The sequence below is a fragment of the Osmerus eperlanus genome, chromosome 11 (assembly GCF_963692335.1).
Source record: "Osmerus eperlanus chromosome 11, fOsmEpe2.1, whole genome shotgun sequence".
Classification (NCBI taxonomy): Eukaryota; Metazoa; Chordata; class Actinopteri; order Osmeriformes; family Osmeridae; genus Osmerus; species Osmerus eperlanus.
The window spans coordinates 4,093,667-4,119,551 of record NC_085028.1 but is presented as its reverse complement, the minus strand read 5'-3'; the positions used below and the strand labels follow the sequence as shown (position 1 = coordinate 4,119,551).

The 25,885-nt window shown below is 46.1% G+C and overlaps 3 protein-coding genes across 6 annotated transcripts; 2 read left to right on the top strand and 1 right to left on the bottom strand.

Annotated features, from left to right (window-relative positions):
• Positions 1-14: 14 nt before the first annotated feature.
• get1 (guided entry of tail-anchored proteins factor 1) lies at positions 15-3,087 on the bottom strand. The gene is made up of 5 exons (XM_062473799.1): positions 2,926-3,087; positions 1,963-2,128; positions 943-1,010; positions 740-854; positions 15-393 (listed from the first exon to the last, which is right to left on the bottom strand). Exons 1-5 carry the CDS (start codon positions 3,013-3,015, stop codon positions 320-322), a joined length of 513 nt encoding a protein of 170 aa, XP_062329783.1. The 5' UTR covers positions 3,016-3,087; the 3' UTR covers positions 15-319.
• A 435-nt stretch (positions 3,088-3,522) lies between these two features.
• Positions 3,523-6,816, top strand: hmgn1a (high mobility group nucleosome binding domain 1a). 3 transcript variants are annotated; one of them, XM_062473800.1, is made up of 7 exons: positions 3,523-3,616; positions 3,733-3,770; positions 5,103-5,126; positions 5,236-5,265; positions 5,363-5,395; positions 5,503-5,637; positions 5,734-6,816. In XM_062473800.1, exons 2-7 carry the CDS (start codon positions 3,753-3,755, stop codon positions 5,848-5,850), a joined length of 357 nt encoding a protein of 118 aa, XP_062329784.1. In that variant the 5' UTR covers positions 3,523-3,616; positions 3,733-3,752; the 3' UTR covers positions 5,851-6,816. The 3 variants fall into 3 exon arrangements, with proteins under 3 accessions (XP_062329784.1, XP_062329786.1, XP_062329785.1); XM_062473802.1 differs by having other exon boundaries at positions 3,547-3,612; XM_062473801.1 differs by having other exon boundaries at positions 3,555-3,645.
• Positions 6,817-7,822: 1,006 nt separating this feature from the next.
• brwd1 (bromodomain and WD repeat domain containing 1) lies at positions 7,823-25,713 on the top strand. Of its 2 annotated transcripts, none has more exons than XM_062472376.1 (43): positions 7,823-8,036; positions 8,137-8,195; positions 8,304-8,333; positions 8,548-8,607; positions 9,305-9,455; positions 9,591-9,689; positions 9,874-10,034; positions 10,157-10,378; positions 10,554-10,654; positions 10,787-10,857; positions 11,050-11,150; positions 11,320-11,360; positions 11,476-11,577; positions 11,673-11,826; positions 11,994-12,128; positions 12,282-12,410; positions 12,542-12,767; positions 13,727-13,882; positions 14,199-14,382; positions 14,571-14,661; positions 15,134-15,259; positions 15,367-15,437; positions 15,563-15,791; positions 16,323-16,439; positions 16,609-16,716; positions 17,024-17,148; positions 17,458-17,540; positions 17,697-17,808; positions 17,963-18,024; positions 18,171-18,326; positions 18,462-18,582; positions 18,698-18,823; positions 18,934-19,003; positions 19,135-19,188; positions 19,450-19,575; positions 20,466-20,618; positions 21,142-21,305; positions 21,421-21,596; positions 21,725-21,859; positions 21,973-22,134; positions 22,237-22,554; positions 22,761-22,910; positions 22,999-25,713. In XM_062472376.1, the coding sequence occupies exons 1-43, from the start codon at positions 8,000-8,002 to the stop codon at positions 24,459-24,461; spliced, it is 6,717 nt and encodes a 2,238-aa protein (XP_062328360.1). In that variant the 5' UTR covers positions 7,823-7,999; the 3' UTR covers positions 24,462-25,713. The 2 variants fall into 2 exon arrangements, with proteins under 2 accessions (XP_062328360.1, XP_062328359.1); XM_062472375.1 differs by having other exon boundaries at positions 13,727-13,930.
• The last annotated feature ends 172 nt before the right edge of the window (positions 25,714-25,885 follow it).

Sequence of the window (25,885 nt, the reverse complement as noted above, 5' to 3'; positions counted from 1 at the left end):
AAACATGACAAAGCCATGTTTTAAACATCTTTACTTATGCATTTGTATTAAATAAACAATGGCATTGTCACAGCAATTCAGAACGTCAAAAAACATAATGCAAACTTAAGACTTCAGAAAACAATCTGCATCAGGTAGCAATTTTCTAAAACCGAGTGCAATCATCCTGGCAACATAAGACAATGTAAGATATGAGTTTGAGTGTTTTCTAACAAAGCTTTGCCGATGAAGTTTATCAACATGGCGCTTATCACTTACACTGCCTGAACATTTACTCTGAGTACTGAGAGATAGCAATGACATTAAAGAAGAATGTTCCTTAGCTAACGGCATGGAGGCCAATTGAAACCACTTTGTTGCACACCACCAGCCAGCATGTGATTCCAACTCCACCTGAGATGAGACAAAGGCTTGGTTAAGATGGAAACTGACAGAAAGACACAGAGCAAATATGTGCTGTCTGTGTTCAAAAGGGAGCAGAATAGTCATTTGCATTCAACATGGCAGGCTTTGAACTCAATGTAGTTCTGTGCCAATTGCTTGTTAGGTGAAAGAAACATGTCGTGGTTTTCTTCTGAACTATAAAAGCTTAAAATGGAAAAGTACTGTGAATTCAAATCTGAACCCTTAAATTCCTCAATACATTAACATTTAATACTGTGATTTTAACAAAAGGGAACAGGCCTCAAGCTATCTATATTCGAAAGTAGATTTGGTTTTAGTCTGTAATCTCACTAACCTGCTACTCCAGTAGGGAAGGCTACCAGACGCTCCAATGGAGCAATCCACTTGCTAGGCACCACGGTCACAGGGTCCACATAATACTTCCAAATCAGCGAGATCATCAGAGCAGCCTAGCAACACGAAAAGTATGACTCAAAGGTTACCATGCTCTTCATTTATTTAATTTTGTTCCTGTATTTTCTAGTGTTCCAAACCTACCTGCAGAATGTAAAATACTATATTCACCACCCATTTCATTTTGGCTTGTTGTGCTGTTCTTGACTTGACTGTAAGAGGGGGAAAAAAGCGATTAAGGCATAGCAATATCATAATGGACTGTATTCCATACATTTATGTTTTATTCATACTGCATTTTTTATTTTGTATTCCTCATTGTACTGACAGTATGTGACATCAGAAGAGTGGATTCTTTGTGTTGTACAGGTCAAGGGAGGAGCGAAAAAGACAAATAAGCCATACATGTCACATGTTGGGAATCATTTTGAAAATTCCAGAGAAAAATTATACTATAAAAAAATAAATAAAATGCATGTACATCTGTGAGCTATTTGGTTGTGGGAATATAGGGTTGCTTGCTTGAGGAACAGTTGGTATAGAAACACAGAAGAGTCAGTTACAGCTGTTAGGGCGGAGCATACAGTAGGAGGGGAGGCGGTTTTTCTGAAAGGAGGGAAAAAAGCATACTATATGTACCATACATCTAGGTCTCATGGTGGCGGTTGAGGTTCGAGTAAGCTTCATGTGTAGTTTTGCCAAAGTTAAGCATGTAGATTTACCTAAATCATTACGCGACGACAACGTTTACAACACTATCACCTAATGGCTCGAGAGAAAACTTAAATAAGTTAACCAAGCGTCTGTCTTGTGTGTGCCTTGTAATGGAGATCTACATTTCCTGTTTCTATAGGGTACAGCGCTGGGGCTGACAATGAGGGACTGCAACAGACAGCAGCTGCACCACGAGCCCCCCCTCAATGTGTTATCCAAACCCCACCTGCCACTTCCCACACTTGGTGTTCTAATGTGTTAGGCCACGCAGCAGTTTGAAAACCCTTGACTTGTGAGTCAGCTGGGTTTCCCGCTTTTTTCCCCTATATTTATATGGTGCCACTGAGCTATGAAGGCAGTTGGCGGTTACATACATGATAACTCTTTGATGGAAAAACACATTTTTATTTAGTTTCTTGGTTGATGTACTGTATGGTGGATGCCTCTTACCATGGGTCTTCAGTTTATCAGTCATTTTGTTGATCTTGCGCTCTAGTCTGGCATATCTGGCAAACTCATCCATCATGCTGATGGAGGAGTGTTCCCTCTTCATGTCCTGGATCTCAGCCCTCATCTCTCTCTCCTGCTCCGCATCTTTTTGTAGGACCTTTGAAAGCTGGATATTCCAACACACAAATGAGAAATGATATTATCAATAATAAGTCCTCAATGTAAAATCAACCAATACGTTTTTGTATCAATGTGCCAATGGAATGCTTATATACCCCTACTTTGCCTGAAAATCTGTCCCCTTAGTGCAGGTTCAGAACACTTTTAACCAATACCTATCAGTATGCATACAATAATGTACAACCCAGGGATTATTTATCATTTATTTCCGCTACATCATGGATGAGAGATTGAGTAATCTATTTCAGCACAGCGTCAGAACACATACGTAAACAATGTGGCAAATGCCGTAGAAGCACGTAGCCTAGTAAGCAGAAGCGTTACCTTGACTAGTAGCTATTTGTTTAGGTTATGAAATTTGGAAGGCAGCAGCCCTGGAATTTTGTTCGCAGTTACTGTAAGCTAACTGAATACATTTTCAGAACAAGACACAAGCATAATGATTGCACATTGGCGGCGAAAAACAATAGTGTGACAAACAAATAACGAAAAAAATGAATTTATAGAAAACTTAGCTAAAGATAACATTGGAGGTACATGTGTTTGCATTGGTGTCTGAGGAACATTGTCCCAACTCGACCACGCCCTCCTAACTGTTACAAACTATCAGTTTGATAGACTAGCTAGCAATGGAGGTAAGAGAGGGTATCGGTTTAGCAGAATGTGTCGTCTACAGTCGAACAGTAGCCTACAGTAGACAAATAGCTCTAGATGCCGGGATTTTTAAACGCCAGATAACCTCTGATGAACACACTCTGAATGGCCAAAATAAACCTTACTTACGAAGGAAGATATAGTCGGTAAAAATGATTTGACGATATTGCATAAAAAGACCGACCCCAGCACTAGGAACCAAGCGTACCCAGTCGCCATTTTTCTTTATCCCGTCTTGCTAGCTACCTTTGTTGCACCCTGTCCTGCTGCAGCAGATGTGCTCGTCAGAAAATGACACAATGGCCTGCGCCACGATAAAAAACACTTAGCAAAGCTATATGCATTCTCATTAAATTTTTCGATTCAAGAAAAATATACAAATAGTTGAACGCAAGATCGAAGATTAAACCGATATGATTTATTGACATTGACTTGTAGGCAAATATGTAATGTGTAGGCTAGCCTATTTGAGTTTACAAATGGATAGCCATCTAAAATTCCAGTATGTTTTTTGTATTACTATTTTTTAAGCTTTCTGCAGTCTTACAGCCACACTAACCAACAACACAACTTTTGATTTCTATTCCCCACCCCTTTATAAAAAAGGGAGAGTTGGAGTCTGATTGGCATACTTTCCTATCCACACAGGTAACTTGCTATGGTTTAAAACTGTGTTGCCTAGACCTTAAAGCCAATCATGGCAACAAGGGGCGGAGAATTTGTGTTGCCCGTCAGGTTGGTAGGATAAGGAATACAATATACAGAGGGGGGATCCAATCCGGTTTGAGCTAGTTCCTGTGCTGATAGAACATTTATGTTAGTAAGTTACAGTGTGTTCTGGATCTGGAGGTACTGACTGAGTTACACTGTTCACGCTCAGTAGGCTAGCTCACTCAATTTTCATATTTTAAGTCGTATTTGTGCTCTGTCCTCTAGACAAAACAAGCTAAGCAACCATGCCGAAAAGAAACAAAGTAAGTTGAAATGTGTACATTGTACATCTTTGATTTCAAGCTAATTTACAATGTAGGCTATCATTTCACACTGCAAAAAATTCTAAATACTCTAAAATTTGCATGGGCATGCACTCTTAACAATGTTTAATACACTGTTAGACCTTTTTTAAGAGAGTCGGGAGGTTTTTCATGTGTCTGTCCTGTTGATATGGAAGTGGCGCCTTTTTACTTAGCGCACTGTAACATTTGATCACCCAACTGACTCGCGTATTTAGGATCTTACAACCGGTGTAGATGTATTTTTTGTGCAATCTACACGAACGTATATATAATTTATTCCATGTATCAGATCCCTAACTCAAAGTAGCTTAATTAGCCTTCTCAGAAATGAGATCAGACAAAGGGGTGTAACCCACCAACGATGTGCATGTTGCTATCGTATAAATTCGTGCGTAAAACAAGCTGTGGTAGGTATTTTTTGAGCTTCCAGATTTGCTAGATATATATAATTTGATTTCCAACGTTATAACGGTATGGGTATTTTTCATATTTGATATGAAGATAGATTCTATAGCGACCACTTCTTGACCTATGTGCAGTAAAGCGTATTGTAATGCGCGACACCCTATGGCTCTCTTGGTAAGGGTACAGTCTACTGGTGTCATGGCAGCTATTGCACGTTCGAAAAGCATCGGTTTCCACAGCAGTGGCCTATTGATCGTACCGTGCTAAAATGGCAAAAAAAAGTGTATCGAGGGAAAACTCATTGCAATTGGTGAAATGTTAACAGCGTTATTTTAATTACAAAAAACTGGGCATATTCGTTCGGTGTGCTACGAATTTCGGATTATGCAATTTGGTAAATCAATAGGGTTAGGAAAACTGATTTGAAGCGAATCAGTAATTAAATAGAACAAATGGCGGGAACATATAGTACATTGGTACGTAGCGTTGGATGAGTTCATGAGAGAGAGAAAAAAAAAACGTGTGTTGAATGAAAAATCACAGGGGGCGGGGCCGTATTACAGCCTGTATGTTTATTGTGTTTTGTCTGTGCAATATACTTTCTGTTGCACATTCACGTTTAATAGAACAATTTGAATAAAGGCTGTATTTTGCATCGTGATTATAAGAAGCCATATGGCGGGCTGTTGTATTGTCAATGCGAAAAGTGCCCCTCCCCCACCCACTTCTAGATTACATAATTCTTCTTTAATTTGGGGGGTGTGGGGGGCAAGCCATGTGAGCCCATCCCCCCTTGCATTACACACCCACTTATCCACACTCGCGAATGTGGGGGCTGTTCTTGGTTTACTAAGATTCTGTCCTTGTTTTTCCCTCCCTCCACAGGCTAATAATGAAACTGAGGTGGAGGTTAGTATTTCATTCTTTGAGATATAATTTTTTTATTACTATGGTGCCTGTGTTATTGACACTTGCTTTTGTTTTTCTTAATAACTGACTTAATTTTGTTTTTCACCAGCCAAAGAGGCGATCCCAGAGGCTGTCATCTGTAAGTTCATAATTGTTTATGATGCCAGAGAAAATACAGGTATATGCTGCATATGCATGTTCAATGTGACCACTAATCTGATAATAACTTTTTGCAGAAACCTCAGGCAGAGCCCAAGGCAAAGGCAAAGGTAAATTTCTATTTTAATGTCAAAGTCAGCTCTCCCCAACCCCTATAGAAACATTCATTTCTACAGAGGCTTTGTACCATAGCTTATGAATGTTGTGGGTTTCATAGCCACAGAAGTCACCCGCTAAACCCAAAAAGGCAAAGGAAGTAGTGAAGGCCAAACCCGAGAAGAAGGAAGAGCCGGAGGAGGAGGAAGAGGAAGAGGCCCCAGCAGAGAACGGAGAGGCCAAGGCTGAGGAGGAGGTGAGACCCAATGGCTCATTTCTACACAGGGGGGGTAGTAGGGTTGTAGTCACAACACACGGTCACATTTGACAAATGTCCTCTTCTCTCCTCCAGGAGGCACCAGCAGCAGAGGAGCCAGAAGCTGAGGAGGCCGATGAGCCCGAGCAGAAAGAGGAGGAGGAGGAGGCAGAGGAGGAGGCAGAGGAGGAGGCAGAGGAGGAGGCAGAGTAACTGCCTGGTCACCAGTGCTCCCTGTACCTCCTTTCTTGTACAATGCAGAGGATATTTTTATCAACTATTTTCTTAAAAAAACAAAACAGGTTTTTTAGTAGTATGAATGTAGAAACACATTTTTATTTTTTGTTTTGTTTTTTATACGAAAAAAAAAAGACATTTGGAGATTGTCTCCGTTGTATCCCACACTTACACATCTCTGAAAGAAATGTTATGGTCATTGTGTGGTCAATGTTTCTTTTTTTCTTTATTGTCTAATTTTGTTTTCAACAAGGGGAGGGGACAGGTTGGAGCTAAAACATGCAATCATGCCAATATCAGGAATTTGTTGTTCAACTAGGAGAGGTTGCCTAAGACTAACATTCCATAGGCTATATGAGGGACTGTGTAAGTAACCTGTATTGTGGTGGGGGCAGGGGGGGCTAATACTTTTTTGTTTATAATGGGGGTGTAGGACAGGGGGAGGGGGCTGACTGTTAAAACTTTTCTCTATGAATATTAACTCCTTTATCCATGCAGTTATTTTTCCCTTTTTTGGTTAATCATACTCACTAGTACTGGATTTCTTTGTCAGACCCGTGCATTATGTGAAATGGTTCTTGTCTCTGTTTGGCAATAACATTTGTATAGCTGCTGTGAAAGTAGGTTTTTCATTATTTCGATATGCAGTATGTAACGGTACATTGTGAGGATGATTAAATGGACTGGGGTGTTGTTAGCCAAGCTAATTAACGTCACACACAATACAGTGTTAAACATACTGGCTCTAGAATATCCTTCTGGGATATACTGTTAAACAAATGACTGTAATTTCACTTAAGATCACAAGTGAACATACCCAAAGTAGCAACATTCTCATGTGGTTTTAGGATTTATGTACCAATGTACAGTTTTCTCAGTTTTTTGTAGCTGTGTCTGTGTAATGGTTGGTATAGAAAATGCCAATTAAATGGTTGTAAAATCTCTGCTGTCTTTTTCTTCATTTAAAACACACAAGTAATACATATAGAAACAGGGGTATTCGTTTGGGTAAAAAAACAATTGAACAATGCAGTGGAATGCATTTTTCATCTACAGTAATGTCTACGTTTTAATGTCTGCCTTGATTTGGACTTTTGGAAGTCATGATGTGCTCTTGATGAAACAATGCCATGATGTCCTGTCTGTGTCAACTGACAGCATTGAGAACGAGTGGTTGATGCATGCACCTGACGGTTGGGTGTCTAAGTAAGCACATTTTGAGAAGTTCAATTTCCATGAATGTAAAATATATCCAAATATTCTAAATATCTCATGTTTCTACATCAAAAAAATACTGATACTGAAGTTATAGTTAAAGGTTTAGTCAGACTATTATTGAACTGTTGCTGAGGTAAATACACAATTGTCCATTATTTTGAAATATTGAATTGGCAATGACTTTAAATATGTAGCCTAAAAAGCATGACATGGTAGGTGACCATGTACCCATTTATTTTATGATGAAAATATGCAACTGGAAAATTAAGCATCTATTACAGTCAACATTGTTCTGATACACAATTTGCATAATAGTAACACACAGAAAAAGGCACCAAGGGTTTCATTCTCCCAAATTTCTAAAATTATGAAAAACGTTCGCGTTGAGTTACGTGTGCATGGGTTATGAAAGAAACGGATAGAATAATTAACCAGATAATGAAGGAAAACAGAAATTGAGAGACCATGCACAAAATTGTCTCGCCATCGAATGTGACGTCATCAACAAAATACTCGACCTTGTCGGTCGAGGAAAAGACCACAAAACGATAGTAGAATCACAATTTGTCATATCAAAGGTCTTTTTCGTGTATGCTGATATAATGCTTCCAAATGTGTTCAATTTATGATGCATTTACATTTAATTTGGAAGTTTCGCTTTGTCTTTGTTGTTCAACACAGAAGAAAACGTTCTTCCCCACCCCCTATTTCCTCTGCTGTGACGGAAGTAACTCGTATTGCTGAGGCCTCATCCTTCCAATGGCGACTGAAAACAAGCTGAATAGAAAGCGGGAGCAACCGTGGAGGGGGTCAGAGCAGTGTAACCGAAATTAAATAAATATATCATACTCTCACTAGTCATAAAGTTAGTTTAAAATTGTACACCCACCAAATCACGGCCTATTCAATGGCCAAAAATCGGAATATTTCGCTCCTTGAATCGGGTAAGCCGCACAAGTAGCCCAATGTATTGCTCAATTTACAGAGATAAAGCTTGAGTTAATTGATATCCAATTAATTTAATTTTCATCTATTCATTCATAGAGTTGTACTACTTGATCTCTCGTTTTCTAACAACGGGTCCATGTCGACGAGCGGCTGAGGTGAGCTTGCGTGCGGCTTTAGTGAAAGCTAGAATTGTATTACAATGCTTAATTGTTGGCGAATAGATAATATAGCATCTCAGCAACACCAATTTATATCTATTACAGGTTCTAGCAAGCGAACTGGAAGAATATCAGGTGTGTATTTCTCGCAGCAACTACGCGTTGTTGGTGTTGCATGCATCCCGGTTGGTCTGTCTGGAACCGAAACTTGTTTCGTTCAACTCGACTTTTAATGCCTCTCAGACCGTCTCACTCGTTTGACATCACACGTTTTTACTAACTTAATTTCTGGTTGTGTTTCCAGCACCTCTAGTGAAACGATTACTCATATGATCTCCTGTTTTGACAGCTCTTACCCTGTCGGTTAGATTGGCAAGGCAATGAACATCCAAGATCATACGAAGATTTGGTAAGATTTTTAATCTGCTAATGTGAAGTCATTGTCAAATGTTCTGTTATTGTTGAATGACAGTGTGTCCATGCCTCAGCATGTTTACCCCCCTTTGTCCTGCTTTTTGGCCAGCCGTATTACCATCTTGTAATTTGTGCCTGTCATTGTGATTTCAACGTTGAAAGAACAAGCCATTCTCTTTTTGTTCTTACGTCTAAAGCACTGTGCAGAGAATCGAATTTGATAGAGCTTTTATATTATATATCTAAGTGTTGTACTGCAGATAGGGTGGGGACTCTTCGGTTTTCGCAACGTCAAGATCTCTTGTCTAGCCAATCGGAGGCCTAGATATTCTGTCGTTACGTTAGTTTGCTTCTGACCTGTGTTGTGATTCGTCAGTAGCAACAATGTGTTTGCATAGAAAGTCCCGCCCACTTCAGATACCGAACACACGGGTCGGCGCAAGAGAGCAGATATACACGTGAAGAACAGTTAATAAAAAATAAAATAAAAAAGTTGTTCACATATTTAAGATATTTACTTAAAATACCTAAAGTATATCCTTAGGAATTGTCTCTTATGAATCCCATTTCATCTTCATCATACATTAGTCTTATTGCTAATGTAACTCACACTTTATAAATTCAGCAGCTTTGCGCTTCTTACATAGTGGCTTTATTTAAATACAGAATTTACACCTTGCTTTCATTTATAGGTTGCTGCCAATAGACATATCGCACCGGACCATTTGCTGCAGATATGTAAGCAGGTTGGACCCATTTTGGACAAAGAGGTGCCGTCCTGTGTTCCAGGTGTACACTCACTCCTGGGAACAGGGAAACAGTCCTTACTCCGAAAATCAAAAGGTACAGATTTTGATCTTTACCGCACATCATATCTTCTCCGTTTCATCAAAAAGCTTTGACAAAGAACTTCAAGGCTACTTCCGTCTCTACAGGTTGAAATGTATGTATAATATAATTGAATGTTTTCTATTTCAGCCTGTGGCGATGTTCGGTGGAAAGGTTCATCATATGCAGCCCTCCATAGGGGCAGACCACCAGAGAGGCCTTTGAGCTGCAAAAATCCTCCCAACCTTGGTGAGCGCTCCCTGGTTATGCAAAACAGCGATAACCCAATCACAACAATCACATGAACAGAGATTCTACATGAAAAGGGTCTCTGAGTTCTCCACAGCTTGATCTGTTTCTGGCAAAACATCCATTTTGTGTGGCGTATTGTCATTAGGATGGTTTGTTATCGCTGCTGTGTTGTGGTTGACAGTGGAGGTGCACAGAGGTAGAGAGCTGACAGGAACTCAGTGTTACAACACCATCCACCCCGTGAGCAACTATCAGCACATGCGGATGCATAGGCGCATTCTGGGTCATCTGTCTGCCGTCTACTGCATCGCTTTCGATCGATCTGGACTCAGGATCTTCACCGTGAGTCCGTCCGTGAGAGAAAAATCAATATCTCGATCGAGTGACCAAAGATGGCCTTTGTGTCGGGTCACCATTTCGGACGCCTCCTTGGTTCACTTCCTGTGTGCACCACTGTGTTCCAGGGCTCGGATGACTGCCTTGTGAAAATCTGGTCGTCGTTCGACGGGCGTCTCCACTCGACCCTGCGGGGACATTCGGCGGAGATCACAGACCTGGCCGTCAGCTACGAGAACACGCTGATCGCGGCGGGCAGCTGTGACAAGACCATCCGTGTCTGGTGCCTTCGTACCTGTGCCCCCGTGGCTGTGCTACAGGGGCACAGTGGATCCATTACCTCCCTACAGGTAAGGGTACACATTTGGGGTGGGGGTGCGGGGGGCGGGTAACCATCTAATTGTATCTTATCTATTCCTATCTTATTCATCAGGGCTATTTGTATAGATGAGTTCGTAGTTTAGGATAAAACAGTGATTGTTTGATGTGTTTTGAATGATCATAATGGGGCTCTCCTCCCCTCAGTTTTCACCATTTGCCAAGGGCTCCAAGAGATACATGCTGTCCACTGGAACTGATGCAACAGTCTGCTTCTGGCAGTGGGATGTCAACAACATCAATTTCAGGTCAGCTGTGTTTGTTTCACCCTCAGAAAACATGCCAACATCCTTAAATTGGTTTTGACTGCGAAAGGTGCTTTGTTTTCATGAACGCTTCCCCTTTTTTTTCTCTTTTTTCTAATAATTATTTTCCTGTAGTGAGCGCCCGCACAAGTTTACAGAGAGACCCAGGCCAGGAGTTCAGACTGTGTGCTCCTCATTCAGTCCAGGTGAGACTAGGAAGAGGCATGAGGCGTGGAGTGGTGACACGCTCTTACTTTTCATGTTCTGAATCTGCCGAATCATCCGGAGATGGACAGAACACCGTTCGGGCTTGGTTACCAAGAATATTTTAGAGATAAACATGCAGCAACATTGACGATGAGCTTTTATTCATACATTTCTCTTTCGAAAATATTTAGGGGGCATGTTCTTAGCCACGGGGAGCACTGATGATGTCATCAGAATATATTACCTGGGCTGTGGAAACCCTGAAAAAATATCTGAGCTTGATGCCCACACGGTAAGAGTCAACGCAGGTTCAGAGGAACACGCCACACAGCAGAGCAGCGACATGCTTATCACATAGAGCGGTCGGGAGTTACCATACCATAACTTCTTCATATCAACCCCTGCCAACATGCCCATACAATCTCATTATTCTACCTTTCATCCTCTGAACTCCACTTTAGGACAAGGTGGACAGCATCCAATTTTGCCACTCAGGAGAAAGGTATGGTCAATGTTCCCGACACTGGTCCGTCGTATGCCGTTCACTCAGACGGTCTAAACTTCCGTTCAACGTGAGTGGTCTAAAGCTGGTTTTGCCCTCTCCGACCCCCACTCAGGTTTGTGAGCGGAAGCAGGGACGGCACGGCGAGGGTCTGGAGGCTACACCAGCGCCAGCAGTGGCGAAGTGTCCTGCTCAACATGGCGGCCACTCTGCCAGGGTAAGGGAACGAGCGTCCGGACAGCTCGCCCACTCCGCGAACACGACCGCGAGTACCCCCGAATCACCCCCCCTCCTCTCTCCCCTCTTTGTCAGTTCTGAACCAGCGTCGTCGGAGGAGAGCTTCGTCAAGCCCAAGGTGACCATGGTGGCGTGGGATCGCCACGACAACTCGGTCATCACGGCGGTGAACAACTATCTCCTCAAAGTGTGGAACTCCTACTCGGGACAGCTGCTACACATCCTCAAAGTACGAGGGAGCTTGTTGTCTTGGGCTTTCAGTTTTGTCTTCTTCTTCTCCTTCCTGTGCCAACGTTCGAGCCCCGGCTGTTCCGACAGCTGCGGCCGTCGAACAGCTAGACCGTTGGTTGCCACGAGCACGCTGTAACCTGAACGTGCCTTGTTGTTTTTTCCCAGGGCCACGAGGCCGAGGTGTTTGTTCTGGAGCCCCACCCGTTCGATCCCCGGATCATCCTGTCCGCTGGCCACGACGGCAACGTCTTTGTGTGGGACATCGTCAAGGGGACCAAGACCCAGCATTACTTCAACATGGTACAGCAGCGCCCATCTCCCTCAGGACTAACCCGTTGCCTTTTACCTTTACCGTGACTCTGCATTTTCCTCATTGTTTGACTGTGTGTCGTGCTGTGACTGCGCGCGCTTCTGTCCACTCATCCCTGCCGGTCGATTGTTCCCTCGCCACAGATTGAGGGCCAGGGCCACGGGGCCGTCTTCGACTGCAAGTTCACCCCGGACGGCCAGCGCTTCGCCTGCACCGACTCCCACGGCCATCTGCTCATTTTCGGCTTCGGCAGCTCCAAGCCGTACGAAAAGGCAAGTGATTCGCACGCTTCCGTTACCGTACATTCAGCCGTGTCGGTCTCTTTCCCGTCGTGGGCTTCTTTTGGGGTGCGCAAAAGAACAACTCGGTGAACACGTAACAACCCTTGACGTCGCCTCCGCAGCTTCCAGACCAGGTGTTCTTCCACACGGACTACAGGCCCCTGATCCGGGACTCCAACGGCTTCGTCTTGGACGAGCAGACCCAGCAGGCCCCTCACCTCATGCCCCCGCCCTTCCTGGTGGACGTGGACGGGAACCCCCACCCCCCCAGGTACCAGCGCCTGGTCCCGGGCCGGGAGAACGTGGCCGCCCAGCACTTGGTGCCCCAGCTTGGATACGTCGCCACAAGTACGCTATACTCCCCTACTGGATCTGTTAACCCACCCGTCGTAGTTACCGTTTCGGCATTCATTGTTCAATTGGCTGACTGACTGACTGATTGGTTGGCTTTTTTGTTGCAAGGCAGGGTCTTTGATAAGCCAGTGGTCAACACGGTTATTGCCTGGGCTCGTTCAACAGAATTCAGTCTAAAATGTGAACTGTGGTTCTTCTTTGCGACCTGTGCAGCCTCTACGTACGCGCACCAGGCGAGCGTTTGTATTTTCCTCCTCGGCATAACGCTGTGTCTATTCCCCCCTTCTCAAAGTGTCTATGTGTCTATGTTCTCAAAGTGTCTATGTGTCTATGTTCTCAAAGTGTCTATGTGTCTATGTTCTCAAAGTGTCTATGTGTCTATGTTCTCAAAGTGTCTATGTGTCTATGTTCTCAAAGTGTCTATGTGTCTGTCTATTCCCCCCTTCAAAGCTCTACACGGACAAGGACCTAGCTACATTGCTAACTCCTTTATAAACTACACACCAGCTAGAACACTGCGATCATCAAATGCAGGCCTATTAGAGGTCACCAGAAGCAGTCATAAGAAGATTGGTGATTCGGCCTTTGTCAATTACGCCCCAAAACTATGGAACAAATTACCCATAAATATTAGGGAAGCAAACACTCTAGACATTTTTAAAAGACAGCTTAAAACCTACCTTTTTACCGAAGCATTTAAGTAATTTTATCTCAAAAGGGTTTTCCTACTTTTATTAATTATATTATTGTTACTTTTAAGATGCATGTTTAAAGTTGGTTTCTCTCTTGAACAGAGATCTTATTGGGATTTTTATTTTTGTTTGAATTGTTTATCACTTGTATTATTGTTTTTATTGATTTTATGTAAAGCACCTTGAGCTGAAATTCTTGTATGAAATGTGCTATATAAATAAAGTCTTACTTACTGTATCTACTTCCCCCCCCCCCCCCAGGTGATGGAGACGTGGTGGAGCAGGTGATCAGCCAGCAGACGGCAGACCACGACGAGTCCGGCCGCAGCGTGCTGGACGAGGCCATCAGGCAGCTGCGGGAGCAGCAGGACCGGCAGGGCCGCCCGGAGCCCCCTGCTCCCGGCACGCCTCGCAGAGGTAGGCTTCACCGCCCGGAGCCCCCTGCTCCCGGCACGCCTCGCAGAGGTAGTCTAAATAAGTAAAGAGCTGATTCGACTCCCGTTCTAAATAAGTATAGAGCTGATTTGACTCCCGTTCAAAATAAGTATAGAGCTGATTCGACTAGGCTTCACCGCCCCGCGGTCCCCACGGAGTGGCGTAGACCGGCGTGGTCGGTCGGAAACCCGCCCAGGCTAGCTTTCACGCGCGATCCCTTCTCGCTGTGCGCCGTTGTTCCGTCACGAAAAGGGGCTGGTCTTCCTAACTCCCCCCCCCGTCCCTTTCCTCTCGGCAGCATCTGTGAACGAGCGCGCCGACGTGCAGTCGCCCCCCAACGTGGGGCTGCGGCGCAGCGGGCAGGTGGAGGGCGTGCGGCAGATGCACCAGAACGCCCCGCGCAGCCAGATGGCCACGGAGCGGGACCTGCAGGCGTGGCGCCGCAGGGTGGTGGTGCCCGAGCTCACGCCCAGCGGCTACAGGTGAGTGCGGCTGCTCCGGTCTGGGTCCTCCCCGCCCGACACGCTCACCTGGTCGGTCGCGCGCGGAATACCTCTGCCACGTCTCATTCTAACGAGGGGAATGGTTATGGTATCATGTATCAGGACCGCCCCTCCAGGGTTGCCTTTCGTAGAGCAAGTTTGACAAAGGGTGTGAATGTGTCTTGTAGGAGCCAGGAAGATTTCCGGACCGCCAAAGGAGAGGACGAGATCGCTCTGTACATCGCCAAGAAGCGTCGACTGACCTACGGCAGCTGCAGGGTCAGTTACATTGTGGCATAACCAAAAATCCGCCCCTTCAGGGATGAACTAGACATTGTATTCGTTTTTAGCAAAGATATGCTGGAATTCCAGTTATCTTACTCCAGGATGTTACTACATTGTGTAACATCCTGTATGAAGCTAGTTGAATATGGGTTCACTGGGGCTCCCCTGTGGTTGACCTGGTTAAGTGCACATACCAACGTGGGCTGAGGGCTTACCGCAGCGGCCTGGGTTCAAATCTGGCCCGGGCCCTTTACTGCATATCTCTTTCCCTGTCTCTCACCTACATTTCCTATCTATCTCATACTTCTAGTGTCCAATAAAACATGAAAATGCCTCAGAATATATCTTATATGGGTTCTCTTAACGATGATATTGGATACAATTGCCAACGAATGCAATCCTAGACGAGGCAAACCTGTTATAAAGTGCACATACCTGAACTGCGTTCTGTTTGGACCCACGGCAGGACGACTCTGACGACGAGCTGCCCTGCGTCAAGCGGCCTCCGTCCCGCAAGAAGCAGAAACCTACCCAGGGGCGAGAATTCCTCGACGTCTCATGCGAGGAAGGCGAAGAGACGGCCACCTCGGAGGTGAAAACGACCGGGAATACGTTCTTGTTGATTTTCTGTGGTGTAGCGAGCAGCATCACTGACATGTGGCTACATATTAGTAACCTAGTAACCCTCTTTCTCTTCAGGATAATGAAATGGAAGGCAGCGAACTGGATTCCTCTAACGAGGAGGAGGAGTGGAAGAGCGACACATCAAGGTAAAAAACAGCCGAGAAACACAACCATTTCCTTCTTTTTGTCTCACAGTGTTACCTTCTGTTGTCCAGTCTGCAGCGGTCACATTGTCCTGAATGTTTACCAGCACGTCTGTTGTGACCCACAGCCACTCGTCGAGCGAGTACTCCGATTGGACGGCAGACGCCGGGATCAACCTGCAGCCTTCCACCCCTCTGTCGTCACGGAGACGGGTACGGCGCCAGATCAGCAGCTCCGATGAGGAAGAGGAAGAGAACGAGGAGGAGGAGGAGAAGCAGCCCAGCGACGAGGAAGAGCGTCCAGCGCAGAAGACGAGCAAGCAGAAATCCAAAAAGCCCAAAAGCAAGATACTCAAGGTTGGTCAAGTTGCTTGAGATTATCTGCAGTTTTCACCTGTTTTCCTAAACAAATGTGTTTTTACTTCAGGTCACGATGCAAAAATTCTTACAGCATTCATTTAGCAAACAAATCAGGCATGCAAACTCCTCACCGGGTCGTGGCCTTGGCCAACACAGCATTTTACAACTGGCTCTGGAACCAATTGTCACTCCTAATGCCTAAACCTCACAGCCAATCAGGGGCAGAGTGGGGAGAGATTTTCTACATTAATCTGGCCTCTTAATTTTGCTCTCAAAGTGCACTAGATTGATGCGTCTAACTTTAAAATTTAAGACATTTTCTTCCGGGAGAGCATGCCTCCGGACCCTCCTACAGGGTCGGGGTTCGCCGTATCATTCTCACCTTTTTTACCCCTGACCTGTTTGCATGCCTGACAAAAACTGTAAACAGAGCAAAGATTACATAAAAAAACAAAAACATTTTGAACATGTTGATACAGGTACCAGAAATGTTAACTTAAAAAAAAAAAATGTCCACATTGAAAACAGCGTCCCAAAGCCCGGCCATCGATCAACCGAGAAGTATCCAACGAGTTCCGTCCGTCTGCATGGATCACTGATGTCATTCCCAGAAAGTCACCCTTCGTTCCCCAGATGGGAGACGAGGTGTGTTTGGAAACGTCACTGCACCTCTGTCGCATGTTGCCATGACGTCCTTTCCATTAGGAGTCTCCGTTGACATTTATTCATAATTCCCTCATTCCCTCGCTTCTCTCTGTGATCCATGAAATGATCTCCGCGTGTCTTCATGAACTCCCCCCACCCCCCCCTTCAGGTGATCTACTTCCGGCAGGGTCACGAGGCGTACGTGGAGGCCGTGAGCAGGACCGAGCTGTACCCCATCAACCTGGACAAGCAGCCCTGGAGGAAGATGGAGCTGAGGGTGAGTCCCGGCGGAACTCAGGTCCAGTTCCAGTAGCTCCCCACTGGCTCCACACCCCTCTCCACCTCCCAACAGTTCCCATGCATGGGAACAATGTATTGTAAGGGGCCCCTACTATCAAATCCACGTGCACAACCTGCCAATGAACAGTCCACATTAGCTCTGCTAGTGCTTTCTGCAGGCCGTGGTCAGTGTACACTTTGTTGGTATTTAGTTGCTAGATCTGAGGAGAAACTCGCCCCGACGGTGTTCCGGAAAAAAATCACTTGGTTGACGTTAACGATCCCTCCTAATTTTCTCCCGGAAGGACCAAGAGTTTGTGAAGATAACTGGGATCAAGTACGAGGTGTGTCCTCCGACTCTGTGCTGTCTCAAGCTGACCCTCATCGACCACGGCACCGGCAAGATCACAGACAAGTCGTTCTATGTCAAGTGAGTCCTGCACTCCACTTCAAGGGGAAAAGATGGGGTCAGATGGCTGAGCGGTTAGGGAATCGGGCTATTAATCAGAAGGTTGCCGGTTTGATTCCTGGCTGTGCAAAATGACGTTGTGTCCTTGGGCAAGGCACTTCACCCTACTTGCCTCGGGGGGAATGTCCCTGTACTCACTGTAAGTCGCTCTGGATAGGAGCGTCTGCTAAATGACTAAATGTAAAAACCATGCGTGACCAAAATCAACTGGTCAGTGTTGGCTGCGCCCATTCCAAATGTGACATCTGTGTTTGGCCGGACTCTCCCCAGGTATCATGACATGCCAGACGTGATCGATTTCCTCGTGCTGCGGCAGAGCTACGACGAAGCACGCAGTCGGGTCTGGCAACCGAGTGAGTTTGACTTGTTTGGGGGTTTGCTCTTAGTAACAATAAGTGTGTGCGTGTATATGCATTTATATACAGTTTTTCTTCATTATTTTTGTCCTGAAAGTGTGGTAACATTTTGTTTTCTACATCCACCAAAACATGCCATCCCTTCCTGATCAGATGACAGATTCCGGTCGGTTATCGACGATGCCTGGTGGTTTGGGACCATAGTATGTCAGGAGCCCTATCAGGCAGAGTACCCTGACAGCCACTTTCAGTGCTTCAAAGTCCGGTAAGATGTGCTTGAGAAGCCCTAACCCCAATCACACACACACATGCATTTGTTTGGCTGTCATTTTGAATGTCAAATACGCTGTGTTCAAAATGGCCGACATGCGGCCCGTGTGGCCGTGCTCTAAACGTGGCTGGCTTTGTCCGTTCACCAGATGGGACAATGGGGAAACGGAGAAACTGAGTCCTTGGGATATAGAAGCTATTCCAGAGGATGGTAGGTATCCCACTTTGCAGCGTCGACACACGGGCCAAACACAGTCATATTTTCACCTCACACGAATAGGATAACAGGAATTGAATCGTGGGGGTGTGTGCTCACTACGTGACCTGAATAATAACATGCGCGTGTGTGTTTTGCAGCCCAGCAGCCAGACTCGGTGGGGGGCGGAGTCCCGGTGACTGCAGAGGAGATGAGGGAGGTGATGTATAAGCCCCAGGCCGGGGAGTGGGGCGACAGGAGCCGAGACGACGAGTGCGAGCGCATCATAGCTGCCCTAGACCAGCTCATCACCGTGGGTACGTATGTTAACACGCACACGCATACCGAGAGATGTATAAGCGCTTGCAGCTAGACAGCCGCGCACTCGCCATATTGCCAAAGATCCGATTTGGTTGCGTCCACGTTGAAGTCCTTTCTCATCTCACCGGCAGACATCGTAGCTCCGTTTTCTGGTCCCGTGGACACGGTCCAGTACCCGACCTACTGCACGGTGATCGCCTACCCCACAGACCTGGGAACGATCCGATTGAGACTGATCAACAGGTTTTACAGGTCAGCCCCAGCTCGTCCGTGACGCGAACACGGTCGTTCCGCCGGCGTTTCCTTGTTTAGAAAGCCGTCGCTGGGGGAAACGCTCCAAAGTTTGTTTGTCTGTCGCGGTTCGCAGGCGCCTGTCAGCGCTGATCTGGGACGCGAGATACATCGTGCACAACGCCCGCATCTTCAACGAGCCCCGGAGCAAGATAGCGCACTCCGCCAAGCTCATCACGGACGTCCTCCTGAAGTTTGTCAAGTGAGCGGGGGGGCCGCGCAGTGCAAAAGGACGATCGGGGGGGTCGCCGCGTGAAGGTGACCGCACACGTAAAACGTGGGTAACATTAGTCTTCCTTTCTGATTCTCCAGTAAACCTAGCTGCACCGACGTGATGGAGATCTACATGGGCATTGAGGAGATGGACTACACGGACGATGAGGTAAAGCCTTGGTTCCACGTCGCCCTGCGCTCTCCGACGTCGTCCATGGTGACGGACACTAACCCAGGGTAGGTTTTAGCAGTGCTACACATGGGCGTGAACTGATTTGGGTCCAATTGTGTCGTCTTCAGGACCTGGACGATGTGGAGGCCCCCGGCACCTCTTCAGGATCCAGACTGCGCCAGGTGCTGTGAAATGTCCCAATGATCGTGGGCACTTAGACTAAGTTGTGGATTTGCATAATAATACAATTTGTTTGCAATGCGCCTTTCTTGCACTCAAAGCATTACAGTACAGTAAAAGTTACAATCATAAAACTTAATATGCGATAACAAGTACCGACGCAATAAAAAAAAAAAACCTGATTATAACGTTCCACAGTTTAGGAGCAGTGCACTAGAAAGCCACGTGTGGTTTTACATTTCTTTGGTCCCTGATCCAAACAGAACTCTGTGGAGGCCGTGCCTGACAGAGATGCCTGGAAGGGAATGTGCAAGCGCCTGCTCAACTACATCTTCGAGTGTGAGGACTCTGAGCCCTTCCGAAAGCCTGTGGACCCTACCTCATACCCAGTAAGACCATCTGGAGATTGCAACGTCACGGCGACATGACTTCACACCAGGCCTGGACTGGTGTGAAGTCGACGCACTTGGGGTCGATATGATGTGATATTTTATATATATATATATATTTTTTTTTTTTATTAACTTAAAATTGGCCAACTACCGGCCCATAAAGCAAGAACAGCGGCCCATTGGTTCATTTTCCATACTGACACTGGGCTGGCCCAATCACATCTCTTAACAGGCTCCACCCCTCCCCCTCTTTCTTGTGTCAGATGCAGTGGCTCAGAGCCAAAAATATGTGGATTAGGATGGAGAAACAAAAGGGCAAGGGGGGTGCGGAGAAGTTGTGGGTCCCAAAAAAGTTAAAGTCGACAGGTTGATGCGTCAACATGTGCAAAGATAACTGTCACGTTTAGTGCTGTAGCTTCAGTTTCTAAGCCTACAGCACCTGACATTTTGCAAAAACAGGTGAACATAGAACATGGAGGAGAGGTGACTGGCCATGGCACCTGTCGGGCAGAGGAGCAGGTGTCTGACAGGGAAGCCAAGGAGGGACAGAGTGAGCAGGAGAGTGTAATTGAAGTGGTAAGCATGGTAGCTACATGTATGCCCTACTCCACTGCCACCTTTGATCACCAGGGAACAGAGAGTGAGTACACTTGCACTGGTCCACTGGTCCATGGCACTTACTCCTCAGCTTTGTAGGGGTTTTGGGGAATGGAACAGTAGGTAGGCATACTTACAGGGGACCTCAAGGATGGTGTACTGGTGGGTGGTGTCTGACCGATTGTGGTGGGCCGGTCTGAGCAAAAATGTTTTTTTAGGTCCCAGTCCAGCCATGCTTCACACCGTGCCGTTGATCAGGTGCGGTAATAACGTGTTCTGCCGGTTTCCAGGACTACCTAGACATCATCGACACGCCCATGGACTTTGGCACGGTGAAGGGGAACCTGGATGAGGACCGCTACGAAAACCCCATCGAAGTCTGTAAAGACACCAGGCTGATTTTTGTCAACGCTAAGGCCTACACGCCGAACAAGCGGTCTAAGGTTAGGCTGGACAGCTACTTTCATCTGTAGGATTCAGCCTAGTTATGTAATGTACTACGCCAGACACATATAGAAATTACAATAATGAATGAAAGTGAACACGTAAAAATGTAAAGACCTCAAAGTTAAATAGGCAGCAATAATTGTTAATGACATAGCTACACTTTGATACTTTAAACCTTGTTGAAATGTCTTTGATTTCAAGTTTGATCATAAACATAATGGTTCAATCATGAATCTTTTTAAATCTTCCATTTGTAGTGGGAACATTCTGTCATTCTTGACAGTAAAGGGTCAGATAATAGTTTTTTGTCGAACTAGGATGTGATTTAAAGCCAATGAGGGGATGAGAGAGACAGAGCATAGAGTTAGGGCAGGCAATGACACTGGTAAACAGATATTGAAAAGATAAGAACAAAAAAAAATATTTGTAATTTACCAACCTTTCCTTGACATTGCACTCACTTTTGTTTCTGTGCTTTTTTTTTTATTTTTTTTTTTTAAACGGATGTCTGACCTCCAGATTTACAGCATGACCTTGCGTCTCTCCGCCTTTTTCGAAGAGCGAATCAGAACAATCATATCTCAGTACAAAACTGCCGTCAAGAGCAGCGAGAAGCTCCGTCGCAGCCAGAGGTTCCGGAAGAAGCACCAGGAGCCCGCTGCGGCCAGCGTCACTACCATGAGGTGGGCTTTGTTTGTCAGCCGGCCTCTTCAGGCCTTCGGACAGTGAACAAACGGTGACAAAAGATGCTCCATTTACAGGCCAAAGTCAACACAACGTTTATTTTGTGTCCTTCAGTCAAAAGAGGGCTGCACCAAAAACTCAGGAAAAAGTGGAGACGTCATCGACGACCAAATCTACCTCAGCCAAAGTGTCTGCTCCTGAGAGAGCCAAGAGGAGGAGCCACAGCAGCAGCTCGGGCCACACCTCCGACGACGACTCCTCAGGGTCCAAAGCTGCTTCCTCCACTCCCGGTAACGACTTCTCCCTCCCTTACATGTGCATGAAATACCCCGACATGGACCTCAAACCTACTGATTCAAACTCGGCACGCCATTGATTACATTTGATTCGTTTTTGTCCCCGTCCACCTACATTGTAGACTCTGACAGCGAAAGTGAGTTGACTATGAGTTATTCCGATGACGAAGAGCACACCTCGCGGCACCATCGGAGTCGAGAGGCCAAGGGCAAAGGTCGAGTCGCCCAGAAGCCAGGGAAAAAGAAGAGGAGAAAAGGTGAGGATATCGCATCACTTCCTTCCCGACGGCTCACCCAAACCAACCTTCTCCACATTCCGGGCTCTTAACTGCGACCCCGCACCTCTTTGTTCCCTTTCTTCCCCTTCCAGCTGCTGACAGCGAGAGTGAGGAGGAGTTGTCTTCCAGCGAGGGGGAGGAGAGTGAGGGCAGGGGCAAGTCCTCCAGCGCCTCATCCCGCCGCTACCCCAGCAGGACCAAAGGCAGGTGCACGAAGCTTACCCGGAACTGCACCGCCGACAGGAAACGGCCAGGTAAACAGGAAATGGGAAAATAAAGACTAAACGAAGGTACTTCCCGAAGCGTCAATGCTGTTGATGCCAAACGTTTGTTTCGGTCGTGCGTTTCACACACAGAGAGCAGGGCCCAGATGAATGGCCACGGCAGATCGTCTCGCCGGGAGAGACGTCGTCATAGTGACTCGGAGAGAACCCCGTCCCAGGTCTCAGACATGTACATGGAGCAGGAGGAGGAGGAGGACGTTGGCCGCAGGACCATGACCAGGAAGACTGCCAGGGCAGCTGTCAGCAAGATGAAGCTCTTGGAGGCTTCCGATGAAGACGAGGAGGAGGAAGAGCCCAAGAGGAGCAGCGGCCGCCCCGCCACCAGGGTCGGCAAGCGCACCGCCGTGATCCAGAGCAGCTCCGAGTCAGAGGAGCAGCCATCGAGACGGGGTAAGGACCCTCCACTCGTGTCTCAGCCCAGTAAGGTGAAGCCTAGGCATCGAGACCGCCCAATACCTGGGTTATCGCCACAAGTGTGCGGTTTAACATGCCAACTCTTTCCACTCCTCTGTCAAAGCCGGCGTCGTTTTTTTTTTAAACGGGGCGGGAATGGAGTTCTTTTGTTGAGAATGCGCGTTTTGCTTTCCCACCTCAAGGCTCTAAGAAAGGCAAGGAGTCGTCAGGTGAGTCAGAGGACAGCATTGAGAGTGACGACGCCACCTCGCGGTGTCAACAGAACGGAGGCAGCAAGAGCTACAAGTCCGGTGTCCGACGGACGAGGCTGGCTGTAGTGTTGGAGGAAAAAGGTAATTGCCGTTCGTGATCCTGTTTCAGATTCGTTGATTCAAAAGAACATAGTTTGTCATTAATGTCTTTTTTTGTTTGTTTTTTTAGATGGTCCATCACAGGTGAATGGACACAAAGCAACACCTCAGAGGTCTGCCAGTGACTCCGAAAAGGACAAAGCTGCAAAGGAGAATTCCGATAGTGAAGAGGAGGAGGAGGAGGATGATGATGAGGAGGAGGAAAAAGAAGAGGAAGAGGTGGTCGTACCTCAGACGTCCTCGAGGAACGTGGCGACCGTTTCCTTCACCAGCGATATGGAGGAAGAGGAGACCAGTGCCAGGGAGCACAACAAAGCTCCGGCAAATTCCGACGAAGAGGACCACGATCGCAACGCCCAGAAGCATCCTCATCGAAATGGGAGGAAGGTGGAGAAACATCATCTTAAAGACTCTGAGAAAAAGAGTCAAACACCATCGAAAAGCCAAGAACAAACATCTGCCTCAACAAACACAGCAGTGCGGGGCGAACACGAAGAATTCAGTGACGCTCCAAAAAGATCGGGCAGACTCAAGAAACACATGAAATATAAAGAGGAGGAGGAGGAAGATGATGAAGCAGATAGCAATCTCTCAGACGAGGAATCTGAGGTCAAATACAAGAGGAAGCACCCATCGCAAAACAAGAGCAAACTAAAAAGGCCAAGACACAACTCGACCTCCTCCGCCTCAGAAACGTCCGGCAAGGAAGAATTGTCCAGTAAGAGAGCAAGAAGGAAACAGTCTGCCGGCTCGTCAGACGATGACTTTAGCAAGAAAGAAACGTCCTTCCCCAGCAGACGGCCTTGTCTCAGAGCCCTTCCCAAGAAGAAATACATCAGCGAAGACTCTGAAGACGATTCGGACGGCCGTAGGAACAAAAAGGAGAGTTCCTCTCCCATTAAAGACAAGCCTCAGCGTGATTCCACGAGAGTATCTCCGGCAGAAGCAAAGCGTCAGTCGTCTTCCAAGAGAAAGCGCATCTACACCTCAGACTCCTCAGACAGCGCAGACGAGGAAAAGCCACCTGTCCCCGAGGCTGAGAGCGACTGCGAAGCGAAGGAAGAGAGGGAGACGAAAAGGTCCAGGCCCAAAAGACCCAAGAGGGAGCTTCAGATCAAGTGCGAACCAGAGGGGAAGAACCGTCAGGAAGACGTGTCCTCAGGTCAAGGGTCAGACGACGAGGAAGCGATCAAGCGTCAGAAGGACGGGAGAAGGCCGCGGCGAGGGGAACGCAAGCGAAAGGAAAGCTACAGCAGTAGCAGCGACCACAGTTTGGCATCGGACCACGAGGAATCCGCTTCGGCCTCCGAGAAGTCATCCTCCAGCTCAAGATCCTACTGCAGTCCAAAGAGAAGAGGTCACAAGAAGGGGCCAAGGGTCAGCGAAAGGGCCGCCGCTCGCCAGCCGAGACAGCAGCGAAAAGCTGCCTCGGAGGAGGACAGCGAGGACTCGTACGCGAAGCCCCAGCGAGGAGCACGCGTCAGGACCAGAAACCGTGGCAAACGGACAGTGACATATCATGACAGTGAATGAAGGACTTGAAATGTGGCGGGGGGGGGTGTATGGTCAGAAGAGACACTAACTGGAGCGCTTGATGACACTTGATCACCACATTATGGTAGTAGCACTGGAGTCCTCTTGAGAAAATGCTGTGAATGTTTCATTCAGGGATATTTATATTTTCTATGAAAAAAGGAGAGAGAAAACCCACACGTTTATAATGTAATATGAATTTAAGCATTTGAACTGCTGGGTTTCACAGGATATAGAACAAACCACCTCCCATACTGCTTTTGTGATTTGGCCAGCTGAGTAACCAGTCTGAGGAGCTTCATCAGCTTGGGTGCTATCTCAAAATACCTCGGTTTAATCAAGCATATTTTGCTGGCTTGCACTAAGATACACTGTAATGAGGTATTTCATACACTAGTTTTGCATTAGAAACTCAGGGGTCAACTAAGTTTACTGTAGTCTCAGACATGCAGTTGTTTTTGCAATGTCAAGAGCTAGAGTAGGGACAGGAAACATTTCTAGGATGGCAGTTTCAGTCCAAGCACACTCACTGGGACAAAACAAATCAACTTCACCCTTCCTAACGTCAACACTCCTTTGTAAATCCACATCAATATTTTGTGACTGTATTGTGAGCTGTTGATATGAGCCAAAATGTACAAATAGGAATTCACATTTCCCCATTTCTTTTGATAATTTTTCATAGGATTTTGTTTCTGTTCTTTTTCTCTTTTGTGTTGTGTATTTTCTGGTCAAATAGGATGTAAATATGTGATTGATAATGGTGTCTTTTGAAAGGATTTTGAGGGTCATTCTGTAGCAAAGCTTTGCTTATTTAAATTTGAGCATTAATTTTCCTTTTTTATGACATTAAAATGCATCGTCTTGCCATGTGTCACAAATTGGTACCTTTTTGCCAAGTACAAGAAACCAAAAAGTACTTATAGCAAAATGCTGTGATTTCTCATATTGGGAAGACATTTTAGTGCAGTTATGTGTTATGTACTCTCAGTATTAAATTACTTTCCAGTTAACTTAAAGTTTTTGCCAGTCACATAATTTAGTCCTGTTTGCTTGGGGTGAGGGGGGTCTTGAATTAGGCCCACAGTTGCATTATGACCTTTTGCTTAATATTTTTCATACACTTTAATAAACAGATTTCACAGAAAAAAAATTACACAATATGGTGACGGAGTGCAGAAGAGCTTATTCTTCATGTTAATAAAGACATCAATTAAAGTTTTTCTTTGTCAGTTGTGTGTGTGTGTCTGATTTAGAACATGTTTGTATCTAGTGTTGTGTGTGCGTGTGTGTGTGTGTGTGTGTCTGATTTAGAACATGTTTGTATCTAGTGTACATTCTTAGACTTCTGTAGTTCCCTTTTATGATTATTAAAACTTCAACCTAAATAACAAACGGAGATGAGAAATAGCGGAAGAGTGTTG

Bases quoted from the DNA above. Each gene is read 5' to 3' on its own strand.
- get1 (XM_062473799.1), bottom strand. From the start codon at position 3,015: ATGGCGACTGGGTACGCTTGGTTCCTAGTGCTGGGGTCGGTCTTTTTA. The intron at 1,011-1,962 runs GTAAGAGGCATC...CCCCTCTTACAG, and splicing joins TGATAAACTGAAGACCCATG to TCAAGTCAAGAACAGCACAA. The intron at 855-942 runs GTAGGTTTGGAA...TCGTGTTGCTAG, and splicing joins TAGTATTTTACATTCTGCAG to GCTGCTCTGATGATCTCGCT.
- hmgn1a (XM_062473800.1), top strand. The intron at 5,127-5,235 runs GTTAGTATTTCA...GTTTTTCACCAG, and splicing joins ATAATGAAACTGAGGTGGAG to CCAAAGAGGCGATCCCAGAG. The intron at 5,638-5,733 runs GTGAGACCCAAT...TCTCTCCTCCAG, and splicing joins AGGCCAAGGCTGAGGAGGAG to GAGGCACCAGCAGCAGAGGA.
- brwd1 (XM_062472375.1), top strand. From the start codon at position 8,000: ATGGCCAAAAATCGGAATATTTCGCTCCTTGAATCGG. The intron at 18,824-18,933 runs GTGAGCGGGGGG...CTGATTCTCCAG, and splicing joins GTCCTCCTGAAGTTTGTCAA to TAAACCTAGCTGCACCGACG. The intron at 22,555-22,760 runs GTAAGGACCCTC...TCCCACCTCAAG, and splicing joins GGAGCAGCCATCGAGACGGG to GCTCTAAGAAAGGCAAGGAG.